The 21,013-nt window shown below is 33.5% G+C and overlaps 1 protein-coding gene across 1 annotated transcript in view; it reads right to left on the bottom strand.

The window, feature by feature from the left end:
• Positions 1-203: 203 nt before the first annotated feature.
• The window catches only part of PDIA6 (protein disulfide isomerase family A member 6), a 31,067-nt gene continuing 10,257 nt past the window's right edge, over positions 204-21,013 (bottom strand). Inside the window, exons 3-13 of the mRNA XM_003757864.4 lie at positions 18,916-18,973; positions 18,433-18,559; positions 15,464-15,561; positions 13,672-13,802; positions 13,073-13,187; positions 9,266-9,406; positions 7,822-7,906; positions 7,622-7,694; positions 4,340-4,498; positions 1,716-1,812; positions 204-668 (exon numbers count right to left, since the gene is read on the bottom strand). Of these exons, the coding sequence (XP_003757912.1) occupies positions 600-668; positions 1,716-1,812; positions 4,340-4,498; positions 7,622-7,694; positions 7,822-7,906; positions 9,266-9,406; positions 13,073-13,187; positions 13,672-13,802; positions 15,464-15,561; positions 18,433-18,559; positions 18,916-18,973 (1,153 nt within the window). The 3' untranslated portion in view covers positions 204-599. The remainder of the gene's footprint in view (positions 669-1,715; positions 1,813-4,339; positions 4,499-7,621; positions 7,695-7,821; positions 7,907-9,265; positions 9,407-13,072; positions 13,188-13,671; positions 13,803-15,463; positions 15,562-18,432; positions 18,560-18,915; positions 18,974-21,013) is intronic.

Here is a 21,013-nt window from a genome sequence, read left to right as displayed (position 1 = left end):
ACAAAAAGGAAAAAACAAGATAAGCAAGGCAGAGAGAACTAAATACTCTCCAAATATTCAAAATAAAGGCATACATTGCTACTATTCACCTATAGAAGGGAGGAAAGAAACCCAAAGGACATTATTACGTGAGGAGTTATTGGACACAACCTTCAAACCCTGAATTAAACTTGTGACGTGGATTTGTTTTCATACATGATAGGCACTGTCAAAAATACTTTGTTTTTATTCTTTAACTGGAACAAAGCATTGTGTTCAAAGGAAGGGAAAGAAAAACCACAGTTAAAAACAGTAAAGTAACAGCCTTAAAGAACCTACAAACAGCACAGTTGGGATGGAAAAAAATTTTAACAACAACAAAAAAATCAATTATCTTCAAAATATTATTTGACAGAATACAATCAAATTCACTGGTTAACAACAATTCATAGAATTTTTCAATGTTTTTCTTGAGAAGCAAACAGTTCACTGTTACAGTGTTTCAAATGACCAAACAATGCTGCTTCAAATTTTAAGAAGGCCACTGGTATATCCATTTGATTGCAAAGGTGTTCCACCACTGTTGGAAAAATCCGCTCCCAAGAAGTTTATGTCACATCTCACAACTCATCTTTTCCCAAGTCGTCAAGTTCTACATCACTGAGATCAATATCATCTTCAATGGGAAGCTGTGAAGAAATAATAAATGGGATCTTACTGAATGTGGCAAATTAATACCTTAGAATCAAATCTAAGCAATGTGAGATATTTAAAGAGAATCTAAATCCAAATGCAATTTCCTTATAGATTCAGATTATAGGTATTTAACCTATATTACACCCCACACTTTCTGATCCCTTAAGCTATGTCCTCTTTTTAATCCTCATAAGTGCATAAATGAAGCAGTAGATTAAATGTTATAAAAGACCAACAAAATAAGATTTGAAAGAATTCAACTACTATCATAGAGCTTCTTGATATAGTTTTGCTTCAGTTTTGGAGTAATTATATATATTATATATATATATATATATATATATATATATATATATATACACACACCACAACTCAAAAAGAAATACTTATTTCTTTTAAACTCTGAAATAATGACAACACAACAGATGAGGCAATGGGTCAAAGGCCCATTCCCTGTTCATAATTTATAAAATCTCAGCTGGAAGGCCAAATCATTATATGGCTTAATCCCCTTGGTTTAGTGATGAGGAAACTGAAGTACTAAGGAAGTTTGGGTAACTTGCCTATAGCAAAAATGTCAATAGGAGAGGTTGGAGAATCTGAAATTGGGTCCTCTTTAGTAGATGGTATTTCTCACCGAAAAATAAATATTTAAGATTCTGGAGGGTATGAATGTTGAGTGATGGAGTTAATAACAAAAATTCAAAGAATTTTAAAGAAGTAGTCTCCTCACATATAACTTTTTTTAAATCAAAGCTTTTATCTTCAAAACATGCACAGATAATTTTTCATCAATGACCCTTTTAAACCTTGTGTTCCAAATTTCCCTCTCCTTTCTCCTCCACTCCCCTAGATGTAAGTAATCTAATATGTTAAACATGTTAAAATCATTTGAATTTTAAGAAAAAGGCTTCAGTTTCTTCAACTGTGAAATAGGTATAACAGCAACTACTTTGCAGAATTGTTGGATCAAATGAGGTATTTGTAAAGTTCTTAGCGTAGTGCCTGGTATAGAGTAGGCCCTATATATAAATACTTACCTCACCATCTTTGCCATCCCAAGGGGCTACTGTGTTTATTTTAGGGAAAATACCACCACCTACTGGTGCTGTGGAGCCCCGGCCAACAGAAAGCTCCCTGAAAAACAAAACAAATAAATGGAAAACTGTTTGATTAAAATATATATTTGGTGAATTAAGCAAAATGTGACTTCAACATTCAAGTCCATTTCCCTAATTACATTAAAGATAATTATAAATCACTAACAAATTTTTTTTTTCATTTAAAATGGCACAATCCCAGGTATTTAATCTTTTCATTATTTTAATTCACCTGCAAATATACCTTTAAAATTATGGTCTCAAAATATTTTAGAATGGCAGAATCCATAAGGATAAGGTGGAGCAATTTTCTAGCTTAGAAGATCAGCAGGCGAGGTCTGTTGTTCCAGGATTACAGCAGTGTCTGGCATGAACTGCATCAGCACAGACCTGGCCTAGCAAACCCAGGAGTAGGCCTTGGAAGCCAGTGAATTAGCAATGGCAGCAGTTGCTTCTGGAGCCCTCAGTCCCACAGATAATTAAGGGGGTTGAGACAAAAGGTCAGAAGAATACAGGGGTTTCCCCCCTAGCAGAGAAGGCAGAAATATGCTATATCACCCCAAGGATCTGGATCACAGTCCACAGCAATAACCCAATTTCTGACAAAAAGTATTTCTCAGTAATTTATCTGATAAAGGAAGAGAGATGTTGGGATTGGGACCTACCTCTGACTCAAAGTCCAGGGCTCTTTTCTTTAAAATGTTCTTTCTTAAACGAGCTCACTACTTAAAAGTTGTTAGCAATCTTTTTGGTTTTAGGATCTCTAGGTTTGGTTTTGATCACAAGGGCTCCTAAAGGAGTTTCTTTGGGATGTTCCAGAAACTCTGAAGAGGTCTGTGGATATATCTCTTCTCCCCCGCCTCCCTCCCAAAAGGTCTGTTAGAGATCCAAATTTTATGCTACTAGAGGCTTATAACTAGTTAACACCTAACTTCCCTACAAAAAGCACAAAACTTTATATTCAAATTCTACAAGCCAATTTCTATACATTGCTGTCTCCCATATGCTAACGAAAACCAGACATCAGTCTCTTATTCTTATTAGGCAAACCTGGGGGAACTAAAAAATGTTGGATGCTTTTAAATAGATTTTTAGAGATTACCTAAAATAACTCAAAAATCAAAAAGCTGATATGTTTCTTCCATATGCCCTAAAGTAGCATTGTTATATAAATACTCTATAAACTTAGTTTCCTGAAAACACAAAACTAGATTACTCATGGCATTTTAGTCCCATAGGAACTCAATTATAAATCTGAAATGTTAGTAACAAAAATGTAAACCACATTTTAAAGAGAGAAATAAAAACATGTTTATGTCTTCCCAGCAATTATGTTCTGAACAGTAAAAAAGGTTCCCAGAGATATACCATTAAAAGAAAGCTCTTCTGTGATGCACTATTTAACTACGTGATAGGATAGAACTAGATCTGTGATTTCTTCGGTGTAAAGAACACCGAGATGAGGTGTTTTAGGTTGATGTTGATATTAAGTGATTTGCCCAGAGTGACATGTATTAGAAGGTATGTATTGGAGGTAGGATTGTCTCAATGACAGATATCTGTCCCAGTATGCCACATGGATATCTTGGTTACTGAATGAAAACTAAATAAAATTTCCATGTCTATTTCTATATTCAATCTAAATTTTAATTTTTCTTTGAATATTTGTTTTTGCTATACTTGTCTGAAAACACTCCACATTATTCTATAATAAACTCAGATGTAAAATGAACTCAATTATTAACTCTTAGCTTAAGCAGAACTTGCTTTTGATTTCTTATGGCTATTATTAAGCTGCTTGGCTAGGTGCTTTGATTTTCTTTGTAACCAGAAAGAGGAATGAGTTAAGGAGAAGGTATAACTGAGAAGCAGAGGCAGAATTTTATGGAAAGCTACTTCTCTATTGACTGTTGAGTTTGGACATGGGTATTTTTCTTAAAATGAGGGATAAGGTCAAACTGCAGTATAGTATGGAAGGCATGATCATGAGCAGAGGAACAAGAATTCCTATTCTTAGCAAACTTTTAAACTACTAGAGTGGATTAATTATGCTATTTGAATGACTATGAATGGTCAGACACACCCACATTCAAATAATTGGAGTCCAAAGTCAAGTACAGAAGAATCTTGACTAGCCAGCTCTAGCCCTTCTAAGGTTCCTGGTTCCTAATAACTGTTTATGGTTAAAAACATTTTTAACAAAAAACAAACAAAAATAAAATAAAAACAAAGCCTGTTGCTAAGGCAGAAACAGAAAGGCTGGCAACTCTTGACAATGAAGAGATTTAATATGAAAGCACATACAAACCACTATTATTAGTGTCATTAATAACATGGCCAGACACAGTACTAATCAGCAACTTAGAAGTATAATCTTTCATGAGCCTAACATCATCGAGTAGGCACTATGGTATCCCTTTTATAGTGGAGGAAACTCAGGCAAATAGGCCCAAGTTCATATAGGTAGTAAGTATGTGAGACTGAATTTGAATTTAGGTCTAATTTAGGTAACTCCCAAACCTCCTACACAGGTACTTCTCTCCATTCTCTATTCTCCATCTTACCTGAGAAATTCATTGATTCCTTGCTCACTGAAAGACCCTTTCAAAAGAGCAAATTTCATTTTCCGTGTATTGACAGCTGCCATTGCAGGGTACCCAAAACCTCCAATTCCCAGTGCAGTCTCAAGCTCATGCTGAGCTCCAGCTTCTGTCCACAGCCATCTAGAAAAGAATATTTTTATAATTTCTTAGGGCATTCTTTATATTAACAAATGGCCACAAATTAAGAATAAGACTAGGTTATTTCTCCATTCCCAAAATATTTTCACATACAAAAGAAGAGATAAAATATGGTATATACAAAAAAGATAACTATAGGATGTATCCCAAACTGAGGAAATCAGAAAAGATCTCTTGAAGGAAGTATCACCTGAACTGAGCCTTGAAGCAAAAAAGGGATCCCCAGAGGCAGAGGCATGTAGGTTGGATTGTGCCAAACCAGAGGTGTGAGGTAGAATGTCATTTATGGGGAACAGCAAGTGGGACAGTTTGTCTGAAGTATAGTGTCTGAACAGGAATAATATATAGTTTACACTAATATAAATGCTAAAGACAGACTGTGCAGGGCTTTAAATGCTAAAGACTGAAGTCTATTTCATCTAGTAACATGGCACATATTAAGCATGGCAATTTGGCAGCTTTAGAAAGTGTTTTGGAAAAAGAAAATGGACATAAGTTAGGAGATTATTGCACTAGTATAGGCAAGAGGTGATTAAAACTTAACTGAGAAATAAAATAGATGTGAGAGATGGTCAGATGGAATCAACAAGACTTGGTAAGTAGTCAGATACTCGGGGTGAGAGAGTGAAAAACCAAGAATTATACTAAGATTTTTAATCTGAGCAGCTAAAATAATTGTGGCCTACTTGACAGATGGATGACATGCAACAAACAAGGCCCCTGTTGAGAATAACTAAACAACTTGTAGTTGATCTAATCAAAATAACTATGCCTTTCTTCAGTAGCAGCATTCAGGAGTGGAGAAAGGAGATAATTAGAATAATTAGGGTGGAGTGTGGAAAGGGATAGGTGGGGCTAAGGATTGAAATTAGTATAAAAAGTTCAACTGAATAGCTAAGGGTCAAAAATGAGCACAATACAGGGATAAAGTGAAAGGGGACTGACTGTAGGGAAAGTGAATAGGTTTTTGGGGAGGAGAGAGAAGGAAAGGCCCAAGAAGGACAAGTGGTTTTAGCAAACCACACTAAGATTTCCCATAATAAATGTATTTTCAATGGATTGCAAAATGTTCTTTGATGTACAATTTCAATTTTCTTTTGGTGGAGAGTATTTTTTTCAACTACCCCAAGAAGTGGTATTCCCATTTTCTTTGCCTTAATAAAAAAAAAAAAATTATATATATATATATATATGTATGTATGTATACACACACACACAAACCATTATCAAAATCTTCAGACTAAGAAAATTCAAATCCAGAGTTATGATATGTATTTTCTGTATGATTTTAGGTGAATTTGCTCATTTATAATATATAAAGATATTATGAAGATTGAAGTGACAAATTTAGATTGATTATGGGGGCCAAGTTGAAAATGTCATTTAGTTTGGGAGCCTGGGAAAATGGTGGTGTGCCCTTAACAATAAAGGAAACTAACAATGGGAATGGGAATGAGAAAAGATAATGAGTTCATTTAAAGATGCTGATAAAACATTCAAGACATCAATAAGACAACTAGATATCTGTTAGGTAGTTGGAGGTGAGAACAAAAGGTTAGGAGAGGGGTAGAGTTAGAAAAACTCATCTGAAAATCACTAGCACAAAAATGACAATTGAATCCATGGGAGCTGAGATCACCAAGTAAACAAGTACAGAGGGAAAAGAGATCAAGACAGAGCCTTGGTTGACACAACAATTAGTAGATGTGATTTACATGAATATACAGGAAAGGAGACTGAAAAGGAACAACTGGAGAGGTTAAGAGAACTAGGACCTAGAAGCATCATGAAAACTTTACAGAGTAGGAAAAGAAGCTGACTCACAATATCAAAGCTGCAGAGAAATCAAGAATGAAGAATGAGAAAAGGCCCTTAGATCTGGCAATTAAGAGATCATTTGCTAACTTTGGAAAGCAATTTTCAGTTGAATGACAAAACTGGCAGTGACTAAAGAATGTTAAAGAGAGTGAGAAAGAAAGATATTTATTAGAAATAGTTTTCCCAAGGAGAATAGCCAGGAAATGAAGAGATAGAGGATTGCATCTAGACACAAACAAAGCTACTATTTATTACCTCATAAGGTACAGAGTTAAAAGAAATATACTTTATAAAATTTAAAGATAAGCTATTTCTGTATAATTGAAAATGGATTCTTCCCCCCCCCCCCCCCCTCAGGCAATTGGGGTTAAGTGACTTGCTCAGCTAGGACCTGATTTGAACTCAGGTCCTCCCATCCAGCTTGCCCCAGGAAAATGGATTCTTAAGGAATCACAAAAATCCTTCATATATCTCTTCAATCTTAATGAGAAATAAGCAATCTTCATATTCCTAAACTCATTTTACTAACGAAAACTTGAAGATACAAATATCTAACTTGCTGCTAGTAACAAACCCATTAAAGGTCAGGACTAGGTCTTAATCCTCAGCCTTCTAATGACTTTAAACTTTAGAACTTTCTTCACTATACAATTTTGCCTCTGTCTGGAGATTGAAGTAATAACAAGACAGGATTTTAATCCATAAAGCTTACTTGCTCACGATTATCTATAGAATGTAAGATCTATGATCTTCTTTAACAACTTATCATTCTTCCTTAAGCCCAATTAACAGCCCTCTTAATGGGCATATTGTTTTCTATCTCTCACTCAACACTCTATTGTCAACCAACACCACTACCTCCTTGGAGTTAGGGATTGAGCACAATCTCAAAGCTATTGGATGTTTTGTGTTAATCTATGCATAACTTAAAAACCCTATTACCTGAAGGCCACTGGACATTACTGACTTTTTCGTCTGTACATTCCTAAAGGCATTTAATGGAAATATGCTCTTTTATTTATTTACTTTTTGCTGATTTATTCTGTACCCTGCAACTCTGATGAAGCTATTAATCATTTAGTAGTGGAGAAAGGAGGCATCCTTGACTCACTCCTGTATTTAATTGTCAAAGTTCTAATGTATCCCAATAGACTGTATGCACTTTTTAAAGACAGATATAAAACACTAAGAGAAGCAATAGTTAAGAACTATTTTGAATAGTTAATGGGAAAACCAAGTTCAGAAGTCCCATACCTTCTGAAATGTGAAGACTGATCAGTAACTTACCCCCACAATTTCTTTTTGTATTTCTCTGCCAATTTTAGTAGAACTTCTAAGTAAGAATTTCTGCCTGCTGCACCTGTTTTAGATAGATAAAATTTTAATTACAGAGGGAACAATTATTCTCCTCCATTTAAGAGCTATTTATAAGATTCATTTAGTATTAGAAGAAAAACTGATGGAGAGTGGGATTCTTTTCCTCTTACCAGTATCAAGAATATGAGGCAACACGGCAACTACACAGAGCTGGTGATCTTCACATGTTTTCTTTGCTACTGCTTCATCAACAATCTGTGAATGATAATATGGAAGCCAACAGTTAAAAATTAGGGAACTACAATTTTAAGTAGCCAAGAAAATAAAAAGAAAAATTCAGTGTTCTGAATTTCATAAAATCATTCAAAAAAATAAATCCATCATTTATGCCATTAGATTGTTAAAATCTTTTGCCAAATATATGGAAGCCAACAGTTAAAAATTAGGGAACTACAATATAAGTAGCCAAGAAAATAAAAAGAAAAATTCAGTATTCTGAATTTCATAAAATCATTCAAAAAAAATAAATCCATCATTTATGCCATTAGATTGTTAAAATCTTTTGCCAAATACTACTTTAAGGAATGTATCTAACAAAGATGCTCATACAAAACCCAATAAAGTCTATTTAGTATCTTTAGGTACATTCCTGCTCATCAATTATTTTAGTGCAAAAAAATAAAATGAAGTATTCAAGAAAACTGTGTATCTAAAAGCAGTCAAATACTGCTGTTTGTCAAAAAGGCCAGTTTAGAATAAAAAGGGAAACAATCTAAGAGCATTTATTTCAGTTTCAAAGTCTCTACATACCAATTTGAAAATTAATTTTTTTTTTTCATTTTGACATTAAAAGTACTTTGTATGCTAACTTCCTTCAACATCTCAATTTACTAGGCAAATATCTGAGAGTCAGGCACTATACTAGGTGAAAAAAAAAAATAGTCTTGGCCTTTAATAAGATATTCTATTGAGGTGCAACACTATGTACACAGAGAAATATAAAATTCAGTCAATGATGAAATAATTTCAAAGGGTATGAGGGAGCAGTAACAACTGAAATAAATCAAAAAAAGTTTCATGTAGGAGGTGATACTTGAGCTGTAATTTGAAGGAAACTTAGGATTCCATGAGACAGAGTGGGCAGGGAGAGTGTACTAGGTATAAAGGCACAATCTGTACTAACCCAGGAGAAAGAAATGTCATGGATGGCAAGCAGCAAGTGGGCTAGTTTGGTCAGAACATAATTATACCTTAGAAGTAATAAAAAACCATTTTGGAAAAACCACTTTGGGAGCCAATGAGCTTTTTGAACATGAGGGTGGCAGAATCAGAATCACTCTTGGGCTACTGAAGACATGGAGATCAATTAGGAGGCTACTCCAACAGCTCAGAAAAAAAAAAAGTGATGTGGACCTGATCTTGGCTAGCAGATGTGAATTAAGAGGCAGGGATATATATAGCATCAACAAGATTTGTCAAATAACTGAAAATAGGGAAAGGAAAGTGCCAAGTTGAGGAGATTGCTTACTTGCACAATGAGAGAATATAGTGACATCCTCAATAGAAATAGTAAAGTCAGTATGAAATAAACTGGAATTTAAAAAAGTGATATACCTCCAGGAGTTCAGGTGGTGGAGCATTATCAGAAAATAAATCTAGAGCTCGGGAAACAATGTCAGATCTTGTCCTCCCACCATTGTAATCCATAGGTGGTTCTCCTTTCTGGAAAATCTTGATTGTGGGAAATCCTCCAATCTATAATAAAATGCAGAATATTTATTTTTTAATCAGATTAAGACAAAAGAATTGCTCTTCACTATTTCTAAAGCCACTGTGTAACTTGCTAAAAGAAAACAAACACATTTTGCCTTTATTTTCTATCTATATCTAAATATCCAAAAGTACCAATATATCACAAGTCTCATACTGGCTTGATTCAGTTTGTTTTTTTCTTCAGTCTGACTTCCCTTTAGGCTCAACCAAGCCTTTTTTCCTCTGGAGTTTTCAATAACCGAGTAAGTCAATTAAATGTGCAATTAATTGTTATTAAAACTAAAAGATCCTTAAAATACAGCTACTGATTTGAAATCATCTGCATATTCACACATACAAGTTGGGAAATGGGAGAGTAGTAAAGTAGGGCAACAAAACACACATTAATTTCTAAGTAGAAGTCGAAGATCATCACACTCACCAATATTCTTACCAAATCTTAATGTTAATTAAAACCTACTTGGGCATTTGGATTTTTAATAAGGAAAATAGCACTTTCCATGAGAATTTCACTTCTTCAATTAAAGTCAGACATAAACAAATCGTAAAATATTTGTACCAGATGTAATTTAAATTGCTATCTTCTGTACATATATGTACTACTTACTATATGCGGTCTGTTATACAAAAACTGACCTGATTTTTTTTGTGAGTTTCAGGACTTCTATGCTGCCAGTTAATTTTGCTGAAGCACCTACTGTTTCATCAATCTTCCCATCAAACTGTATATAGATGAGTTGGAAAGTAATAATGGTCCTAAGGCTGTTTGACATTTCAATACAATATATTGCAATCAGAAAAAATAGGAATACTGATTAACCATTATCACACAGCCCAAATTTCCCCAAATATTTTCATTTAGATAAATATTTGATTCTATTCTTATCCTCAGTAAATTTCACCTATCTTTGAGCTTCTCACTTTTAGCTGAAGAACAGCTAACTAGCTAATGCTAACTAGCACTACACATTAATTAGTAAAGATCATTAAACCCAGGTCCAAATTTTTCCCTTTCCTTTAGTAATTCGTTTATTTTCTAAGAAATGCCAGTGGCTACCAATATGGAAAGTACTGGGTCACTTCCTAAAATTTCTCATTGCAGAGAATAGGGAAGAAAAGAGAGAAGTATTGAACTTCTGGGAGGGAATAATGTTTGAAGGAGGCAAATTAAATTGTCTACCCCTTAGATACCTAAATCCAGCAAAATCCAGATGTCCACATAAAACTGAATAATGGACAAGAAAGCCACTGAGAAATGACAGTAACTGCTTCAATTCCAGAACTGCACATACATGCATATTAAAAACAAACAAACAAACAAACAAAAAAAACCAGCCAAGGAAAGAAGCCTTTGCTAATAAAATCAGAGCAAGGCTAAGTGTGTAGTGTCTGAAGGCAGCCAAGTGCTGAAGGCTCCCTTGAGAAAGCTTCTAGGCTAACAGAAAACCCCACTTTGGACCTCGATGGGTCCTCAACAAGAGAAGGCAATGACCGATATGGGATACTAAAGTATTTAGATGGGAAAGTCCAATTCCTCAGCACTCAGGATACCTGAGGTACCAGAAAGAAAACAACAACCACAACCACAAGACAAATCTGGAGTTTTGCAAAAGAAATAACTTAAGCTAAGACTCAGAGAAAGAATTTTCTAAAGGACTACATGAAATGAAGCAAAATGTGAAAAGAAAGAAAGGAAAGTCCTTGGAAAGAAAATAAATAGTTTAGAAAAGAACATGGTTTAAGTCTGACCTAAGTAAAGAACTCTCTGAAAATTAGAATAGATGATGTAGAAGTCAATGACTCCATGAGAGTATGAAATAATTAATATTGGGGGGAAAAAAAAAAGGAAATAATTGACATCTATGGAAACTGTCCTGGAAAACAGATTGGAAAGAGAGATCATTTAACAGATGCTTAACTTCCTAAATACCAAAATTTAAAAAAAAAAAAAAAAAAAAAAAATGCTAACAAATTCAAGCTCAAAGTGATGTTACCCCATAAATATTATTCCTGGAGTTCACAAAAGATAACTTTCTTCCAGAACATTAACTGAAAACTGGTTCCAACCTCTTTCTCCTCCCTCCACCCCCTATGCCTTGATATCTCTCCCCTTCAAATTCTTAACTGGATAAACTCGTTTCTAGAAGTGGTGAAATCAAACTGACCTAGCTAGAGTAGGACAAAGTCAATTAAAAGGAATGATTGGCTGCAATAATAGGGAGAAACAGGGGGAAGGAAGGGAGGTAGGAACAAATTTTCAGTTAATATTCTGTAAGGAAAAAGCGTATCTTTTGTGAACTCTGGGAATAATGTTTATGATATACAATCACTTTGATTTTGGAGGTGACAGAAAAACTATATATTGTGATTTTAGTCAAAAGTCACTTGATCTGTCTGAATCATCTTTTTGGGGGGGAAGGGGAAGAAGAAAATTGGGGTTAAGTGTGTTGTCCAGGATCATAGAGCTAGGACCAATTACATATTCTCTTGACACCAAGACTGCTACTGATTGAGCCATTTCATTGTCCTCGTGCCCTTATTCTCTTCCCATCCTCCCACTAAAGCTCCCTCTATTTTTCTTAATGTATACAATGAAATGGTTAGATTCAATGGGAATCTAGTGAATATCTAGAGTAATGATAATGGTTCAAATATTAAGTTGGACTGAGTCATCAGTGGAGTACCCCAGGGATTTGTGCTTGATTGGTCCTGTGGTATATAAATTTTTATTAGTTAACTGTAAGGAAAGAAGAAAGCATTTATTAAATGCGTACTATGTACTAGGCACTATGCTAAGCATTTTACAGACACCATTTTATTTGATTCTCACAGCCCTGTGAGGGAGATGCTTTTATATTATTATCATTTTGCAATTTAGGAAAACTGAGGAAAGCATAAGTTATTTGCCCAGGATCACACAGCTAAAATATGATGCTAGAGATCTTCTTGATTCCAGACCCAACACTTTATGCATTGTGCCACTTCAATGAAAGTGGAAGAGGGCATATTTAGACAGCAATTTGTCAGAAAACACTTGCAGTTTGTTGCACAAGCTTAATAAGTCAGTATGTTGTGTTGGTCAAACAAAGCTAATAAAGCATGGCTCCCGGGAAGAAGGCAAAAGTCTTCATCAGACTCCGCCCTAGTCAAATCACATACAGAATGCTGAATTCAATTCTGGGCAATACAAGCAGAAAAATTTTAAAAATTCTTCATGTCACAAGTCAGGTTCCTCATTACTCTAAATCTTCAAGCAAAGGCTAAATGACTTGTTGGGGATGCTGTAGAAAGGATTCTTAAAAGTCCCCTTCCAATTCTGAAATTCACTAATTCTGTGTGTGGAGATAAGACAGATGGAAGTTGATGGGGCCCTGAACTTCAAGTACTGTGGACTAAAAATGGGTTCCCCTGGGACTAATTACTGGTATAAAAGCAGGTGACAACACTGGAAAAAAAAACAAGTCTCATTCTGCAGGAAAGGAGTATTTACAGGAATAAATATTCCAATATAATCAGTGACTTTGTGATTTATTAGCTGGGGACATCATGCATCTGGGTTTCAGTTTCTTTACTCTTTAAAGATTTGAACTAGATGATTTTAAAGGTCTTTTCTAACTCTTAATATTTAATGATTTAAAATATACTTACCCCATATCGGCTAGTCAATGCCTGATTTACTGTAGCATCTACAGCAGCTAGCTTCACTTTTCCTTTTGTCTGTTCTTTTACTTCTGTGGCTGCAGCTGCCCATTCTGGCTCTAAGCTATAAAAATAAAATATCTTTAGATTACACCTCATCCTCAATGATTAGCAATAATATTTCCTTTTATATTCTCTGTTTTTTAAATTTTGCTGAGGCAATTGGGGTTAAATGACTTGCCCAGGATCACACAACTAGGAAGTATCTGAGACCAGATTTGAACTCAGGTCCTCCTGACTTCAGGGCTGGTGCTCTATCCACTGCACACTCCCATATTCTCTTTTTATACAATTCATGAGGCAGACTTTAGAAATGACCCTTTGTAGCTACTTTCTCCTGCAGATAAAACCTATTTTCAACGTTCCCTGGAAAACACACACACACGCGTTAAATGTATTTCTTTTCAAGCTCCATTTTCCATAAATATGTGCCATGCCATTCCCTATATATCTCAGATCCATTTTGCTGGCTAAGTATTTGGAAGTCTGATAAGAGACTGAATTGTCTACCACTATAGTTATGAAACAAAAACAATCGTTTAACTTACTTTTTGCAGTGTCCACACCAAGGGGCATAAAATTCTACCAACCAAACATCATCACTGTCAAGCACATTTTTATCAAAAGTGTCATCTGTCAGTTCAATCACATCCTTCTTGCCTGAACTTTCACTTCGACCCTGTAATTAAAATACATGCAAACCTTAGTTATAGCTTGGGAATAGGATTTGGGGCAATGAATTCCAAAAGACTTGGGATGGAGAGAGCCATCTGTATCCAAAAAGAGGACTATGGAAACTGAACGTAGATAACAATACAGTACTTTCACCTTTTTTGTTGCTGTTCCCTCCCCCCCCCCATCTTACTTTTATTGTGTAGCACGATAAATTTGGAAATGTTTTGCAAGAGTGAATGCTGAAAAATTACAACGATATGTCTTGTAAATAAAAAGCTACATTAATACAAATAAATAAATTGATTAAAAAGAAGAAATAGGCACTGTCACTTTCAATAGTTTGTGATAGGAGAGGAACTGAGTATAGATCACAATATAGCATTTTCACTTTTTTTGTGTTTGCTTGCATTTTGTTTACTTTCTCATTTTTTCCCTTTTGATCTGATTTTTCTTGTGCAGCATATTTGGGGAAATATGTATAGAAGAAGTGAATATGTTTAACATATATTGGATTACTTGTCTTGTAGGGGAGGATGTGGGAAAGAAATTTAGAACACAAGATTTTGTAAGGGTGAATGGTGAAAATTATCCATGTATATATTTTGAAAATAAAAAGCTTTAATTAAAAAAATAAATGTGGAAATATAATTTAGAAGAACTACACATATTTAACTATATTGGATTACTTGCTATTTAAGGGAGGGGGTTGGGAGGAAGAAAAATTTGGAACACAGGGTTTTGCAAAGGTGAATGTTAAAAACTATCTTTGCACATATTTTGAAAATAAAAAGCTATTATTTAAAAAAAAAAGTTTGGGGCAATGAATATAATTCTGTATCTAAACTTAAAAAAATGTTTACACACTTCTAGAAGCTTTTGCTTAATTTTTGCAATTCACATACAAACAAAAAGCTTTACCAGTGTAATAAAAACAGAATGGAATATAATTTTTAAATTAAGTGGACATATATTCTCTTCCTTAAAAATGTATACAAACAATACTCTTTCACACATAGGAATTGAAGCTTTAATACTCTCACACTCACCTGGAACAAATTTCTATCAATCTTTAGTTAAATGAACTGTGGCACATAAATGTAGTGAGATATAATTTCACTCTAAGAAATGAGCAATAAGGAATTAAAAAAAAAAAAAAAAAAAAGAAGAAGAAGAAGAAGAAGAAGAAGAAGAGGAGGAAGAGGAAGAAAAAAGACCTGGATGAAATGATGCAAAATGAAATGACTAGGGAAAAAAGTGAACAATGACTACAAAAATGTGTATGAAACAAACAAATGAAATTAAAGTCTTGAGCATTTATTTTGACTGATCTTGGACTCAGAAGAGATAAGAAATGTACCTCTCATCTCTGATGGAGGGATGGGAGACTGGATATGGAATACTGAATGTTATTAAAACACATATGACATGTAGTATTGCTAAATTTATAAAGTATTAACAAGGGAAGAGTTAGAAAATTATTTTTGCAACAGTATCAATGGAAGTAGTGTTTTTTGTTTGTTGTTATATGGGAAAACTAACAAGGAATAAGGGGTTGGTTTAGTGAGGGAGGAGATGAAGAGCTATCTGGAAGTGACTGATGTAGAAACAAAATAAGATCAACAAAACTTTTTTTTAAAGTTACCAAAAATAACTAGAAAGTCTTACAGAACTATATCCACCACTTCTTCCACCAAGGCGTTCCTTTACCAGTTGTCTTAAAGAATTAAGAGCAGCATCTACAATAGCTTCACCAGTTCTACCACCTAAAAGGAAAACAAATGGTTAATGTTTACACATAAAAACAAGCAGGAATCCTGACAACTCAAAAATTGACTAGTTGCAAGTCATTAAATTGCTTTGGAATATAAAAAGTACAGATAGTTCCTATTTTTAAATCATCCTGCTTATTCAGTGTTAAAATGATGCACTGCTTTATTTTTTTGGGGGGGGCAGTCGTTACTAGTCTATAGTTTTAATAGTGATAGCTACTTGCCATCTAGGGAAGGGCATGGGGAGGGAGGGGGGAAGAATAGAACACAAGGTTTTACAACAAAGGCCAATGTTGAAGAATTGTCCACACATGTTTTGAAAAATAAAAAACTTTAATTAAAAAAAAAAAGTGATAGCAAAAGCATGTGCAATTATAGGATAATTACTTTAAAATGCAGTCAATCAAAACACAATCCAAAAATGATAAAGGAATACTTGTTATTGTTAAAAGATAGATTATTAAAAAATCTCAAGCACTTCGGGAGATTGCTATCTTAACAACCCTTTTCAAACAATATATAGAAAAGAACAGGCAGGTAATTTTATCTGGGAGAAAAAGAATTAGAAAAATTATACAATAATGTCAATGAAATCAATACAATGAAAAGTAGATCCCTGAACAACCTACTCATCGTATTTTATAGAAACTATCCTTCATAGATGTTAAAAGGGGATTATTATTACAGGCATTACCATAAGAAAATTCCTACTTGATTCCTTAAGATCCCTCCAGCTTTAACTAAAATTCTATGATAGTTAAAATAGACTAAACTCAGGTATGAATTCTAATCTGCTAGACTGATATATTTAAGTATCAAGAAGAAACTGACCAAATTGTTGCAGAAGCAGCATGTATTAAGAGAGGAACATTAATAACAGAAAATTATAGTCTAGCAATACAGTTCTGAAATTCTAAAGATTACCATGTCATTTATTCTCTCCTTTTTCAATTGTTAAAGATGTGGAACAGAAATTTTAATCAGTCCATTCTGCCTTCATTGTCTGAACTTTAATATACATCAATATTAACTTTTTAAGAAGAAAATGATTACATAAAACTCTGGCAAAATTCAATGGAAAAGTACTGATGTCCTTTTAAATAAAAGACTTGCCTTAATGGATTGTAGAATAAACTTTAATTCATTTAGACTGTAATTGATTTAAGAAATTACCTTAAAGAGTAAGAATGATGACAAATATGAAAATAACGTTTAGCTAAAACTAATGAATTCCAACTTTTAAAAAAAGATAAAAACGAGTGTGCAGAAGTCTACAAAGCAGGAATCCATAATGGAACAAAACAGATAAACACACTTTCCCAGGTATTCCTAACTAAACAACTAAGAGAAAAGAGCAGCCAGTTCCTATTATTGTAAATCTTTTGAGTCCAAGATTCAAAGTAATGTACTATTGTTTCAAAAGGCTGAATGGATTACTAATATACAATAAAACGATATGCTACTTTAAAAATACCTTTTTAACTATTAAGAGGATATAGACCATCTTTACATATATTTAGTTCAAAGAATGTTTGAGATTCTGCTCAGCTAATCTACCAGTCAGGGGATCAGGCAGGTAATTTGTAGTCAGGAAAGGACCCTGAACAGAATAACTTTTGATATAAACCTTGTTTTCAGAAACTGACTTTTTAAAAACACTATCAACTGAAATCCAAAAAGAGAGTTATTTTTAGAAATGAGATTAGAGAAAGGTATTGTGAGACAAAAGTTTCACTAAATCTTTGCTATAGAAAGAAATATAACAAAACATTTATTCCAAATTCCTTATATTTTAAAAAGAGAGAATTGAGACTCCATCAAGTTACTAGAAAATCTAGCATTACAACATCTTTCTTGTCTCATAAACTATTAATTCAATCATGCTGTGCCCATCTCCTACCTTCCCAATTCCTTTTCTGAAAACAAAAGCTTTTTTCAACAATACCAATTAGTTTCCCCTGTTTAATGTGATTTTATATTTTTAGCTAATTTTTCTGAAGTAGAAAAACTTCCAAGATGCTAAATTCTTAAAGCTTAGTTTGTTCTGACAAAACAAAAATTGTGAATAAAAATAATAATTCTATCTAGTTGCATTGTCTTTTTGTAAAAAGTGCCAAAAAATTTATTTTCTTTCTTGCCCTTTCAAAAGAAAAAGAAAATCACAAGGTAGGAGAAAGAGCCATTTAAATAAGAGTCAAAGACTATTATAAACAGGCAGTTTCAAAAATTTTATGACATTTTATTTTTCCAGTGATCAAGCATTGATTTTTCCTCCTAAACCGATTAGGACAAATACGTACAATTAAGCAACAAATTCCCATAAAAGTCATGTCCCAAAACAGACAAGATGAAGTGCCATCTCCTACAAGGGGATCAGGGATCCATGATCCTCCATATCACTATATAAGTTATTACTTCCCTTTCCACGTCAATTTACCTTGTGTGTTTTGTGCTCATTTGTTTCTAGTCAACAGAACATAAGTTCTTAAAAGGCAGGAAATATTTCAATTCTCAATTGTGCATTTCTGACAGAACGTAGGCTCTTAATGTATATATGCATATTTTAGATCTGTCTGTGTGGGTGTCTAAACTGTAAATTAAAATGAGCTATCTTTTTATTCATATTCTATTCCTTCTATCCCCAGTAGGGGGAGGAATAAGGTTGTCATAAATTAGTAGAGGGACACAAATACCTTACAAACAATATGACACAAATAACAAAAAAAGTGGGAAGCACTCAGCAATCTAAATGCCATGTATTTTTCTGTGATGATGTATTAATTATTTGAAATCTGGTTTCAGATTTCAAACAAAGAAATATAACAAAGCCATAAGACAGAGAGAAGTAGGAAAGTAAATTCTTACCCTGATAATCTTCTGGTCTATTTTTGTTGGAGCTAAAGATTTTAATAGTAGGGAATCCTTGGACTCCATATTGTCCACCTAAGGACTGATGTTTATCTGCATCAACTGCACCAACTTTCACTATATCCTGTTGAAATTAAAATAAAAATTATTTTGTACTCACTTCACAAAGACCTGCTTTTTTTCCTTGGTTTCCTAGACCAGTCAACAACATGATTTCATTATTTTATCCAAAACTGAATATTTTTTGTTTCAGAACTACTTAAATAAAAAAGTTTAAAAACAATTTGTGATAGCAGGGTTTTAATGGAAGCAAAATTTTGATGCAGAATTAGTAATAAGTAGTTTGTAAGGTAATAGGAAATAGATAAACTAACAATAATTAAAGACAGAATGGAAAACAAAACATAATTCCTAAGGATTCCAATTATATTAATTATACTATTCAAGCCAAATTTATAGCTTAGAATGGGTGAAACTTACTTTTAATGCAGTAGCTGCTTTCTTCCATTCTGGTGCTAACCTTTGGCAATGACCACACCTTTATGGGGGAGAAAAAGGGTAGAAGGATAGAAAAATCACATCATTAGATTACTTTAACTTTAATCTCTACTTATAATCACAGAAACAGAGACTGTAAAAAATGTTGGTTAACACTTCAATAAGAAAAATGTTAAATTTTATCTAAATGATTTGAATAGACATCAAAGAACTAGAAATCTGACCAGCAGAGCTGAAACTTCATTTATCTCAGGCTGATATTTTACAAGTGGTAGATTTTGGGTGGGGATGGGGGAAGAATGAGAGAATTAAACTTTAATTTTAAACAGAAAAATGTTAAGGAACGTTTGCTTGTAACATAAGTAATAATTTTAAGAAGTTACAAATTTAAAATCAAAAGCTCAGCTGGAAATATAACATAAGGTCCGAATCACCTGTGTTCTTCAATCCTAACCTTTTAGTTATTCGCAATCACTATTGCAAACATAGAAGGTAATACTTTATTGATGGACACTGAGCAAAACATTAATCTAAAATTTCAAATATCCAAAGCTATCTTGGGATAAGGCTTTTATGTATTGACAAACGTACTTTTTCTATACAAATTTAGTCATAATAGGAGTCAGATTTGTACAAAATTATAAGTGATTCATATAAACACCTTTGTGCAAATAGGATCACATTACCTCTTAGCTGTTAGATTATCTGTCAGCTGTATACATCCAGATGCTATATAATGTGTGATTTATCTAAATAGCAAGCCTTAAAATGGATAGTTATTCAATCTCTATTAACATATGCTAAATGGCAAATTATTTTAACAATAGCATTATAAAAGTAGCTTGGCAAAGTGGTTAGTTTTGGACTTGAGTCTTTAGAACCTTTGTATAAATCCCATGCCACAAAGTTAATCCTTAACCCTTTGTGATTCTGGGTAAATCTCTTAACTTTTATTTGCTTCTAGCACTAAGACTTATACAGCCATAAAGAATTCCATGAAGGAATTTCCTATACAAACAGTTCCTTTAAAAGTGAAATCATAGAGCTTCTCTATATTTGTGTATTAGTGGATAACCCATGTACATTATAAATAATTATTAGCCATGTTGTTTTAATTCTTTAAATAAAATCATTTCTCACGAAAGTATTTCAACTAATATTTAATAAGAAAGCATTTGCACAAATGGTTTTATCCAATTAATCTATAGCTAAAAATTTTAATGAGACCATTAAACAAATTAATCACCCCAACAAATTTTTAATTATGCAAGTTCATTAAAAAAAAAAAAAAAAAAAAAGCAATTTTAAATGCAGGGGTCCTCAAACTATGGCCCGCGGGCCAGATGCAGCAGCTGAGGACGTTTATCTCCCTCATCCAGGGCTATGAAGTTTCTTTATTTAAAGGCCCACAAAAAAAAAGTTTTTGTTTTTACTATTATCTGGCTCTCCAATAGTCTGAGGGGACAGTGAACTGGCCCCCTATTTAAAAAGTTTGAGGACCCCTGTTTTAATGTTTCCATTGATAAATATTCAAAATTTGGAATTGTATTTTACTTTCAAATTCACTGACATTTACTTTAAAGATTCCTTTACAAAATACATCCCACCCCTCAAAAAGCAGAGTATTACATTAAACAGACTGTGTGATTGGTATTTGTTAGCACAAGCTTTTTTTTTTTCCCCCCCCATTTAGACTGAAGATTTCATTAATGCAGAACACTCCTTGATAAGGAAACTCCCACTATTGCAGGTCAGCAACCGCCCCCAATTTAGAAAATTACCTGGGGATACTGCAATGTTAAATGATTTGCCTATGGCTACATAACAGATATCAAAAATGGAATTTTAATACAGGTCTTTCTAACTCTGAAGCTAGTTCTCGATCCACTATGCTGCTGAGGACAAGCTTTTAATTAAATGTTTTCTATGACTCCCTTCATGAGATTTTTTGTTCTGGGTAACTCACCATTTTTTATCTAAAATAAAAAGTTCCAAGTCCCAGTTACTTTCAACTTACACAAACCACTTATTTTACATTGATTAAGATAAGCAACTAGAAAATATATTTTAGTGAACAATT

Source organism: Sarcophilus harrisii, chromosome 2 (assembly GCF_902635505.1).
Source record: "Sarcophilus harrisii chromosome 2, mSarHar1.11, whole genome shotgun sequence".
In the NCBI taxonomy this organism is placed as follows: domain Eukaryota; kingdom Metazoa; phylum Chordata; class Mammalia; order Dasyuromorphia; family Dasyuridae; genus Sarcophilus; species Sarcophilus harrisii.
Note: the sequence above shows the minus strand (reverse complement) of the source record. Positions and strands in the feature narration are given on the sequence as shown.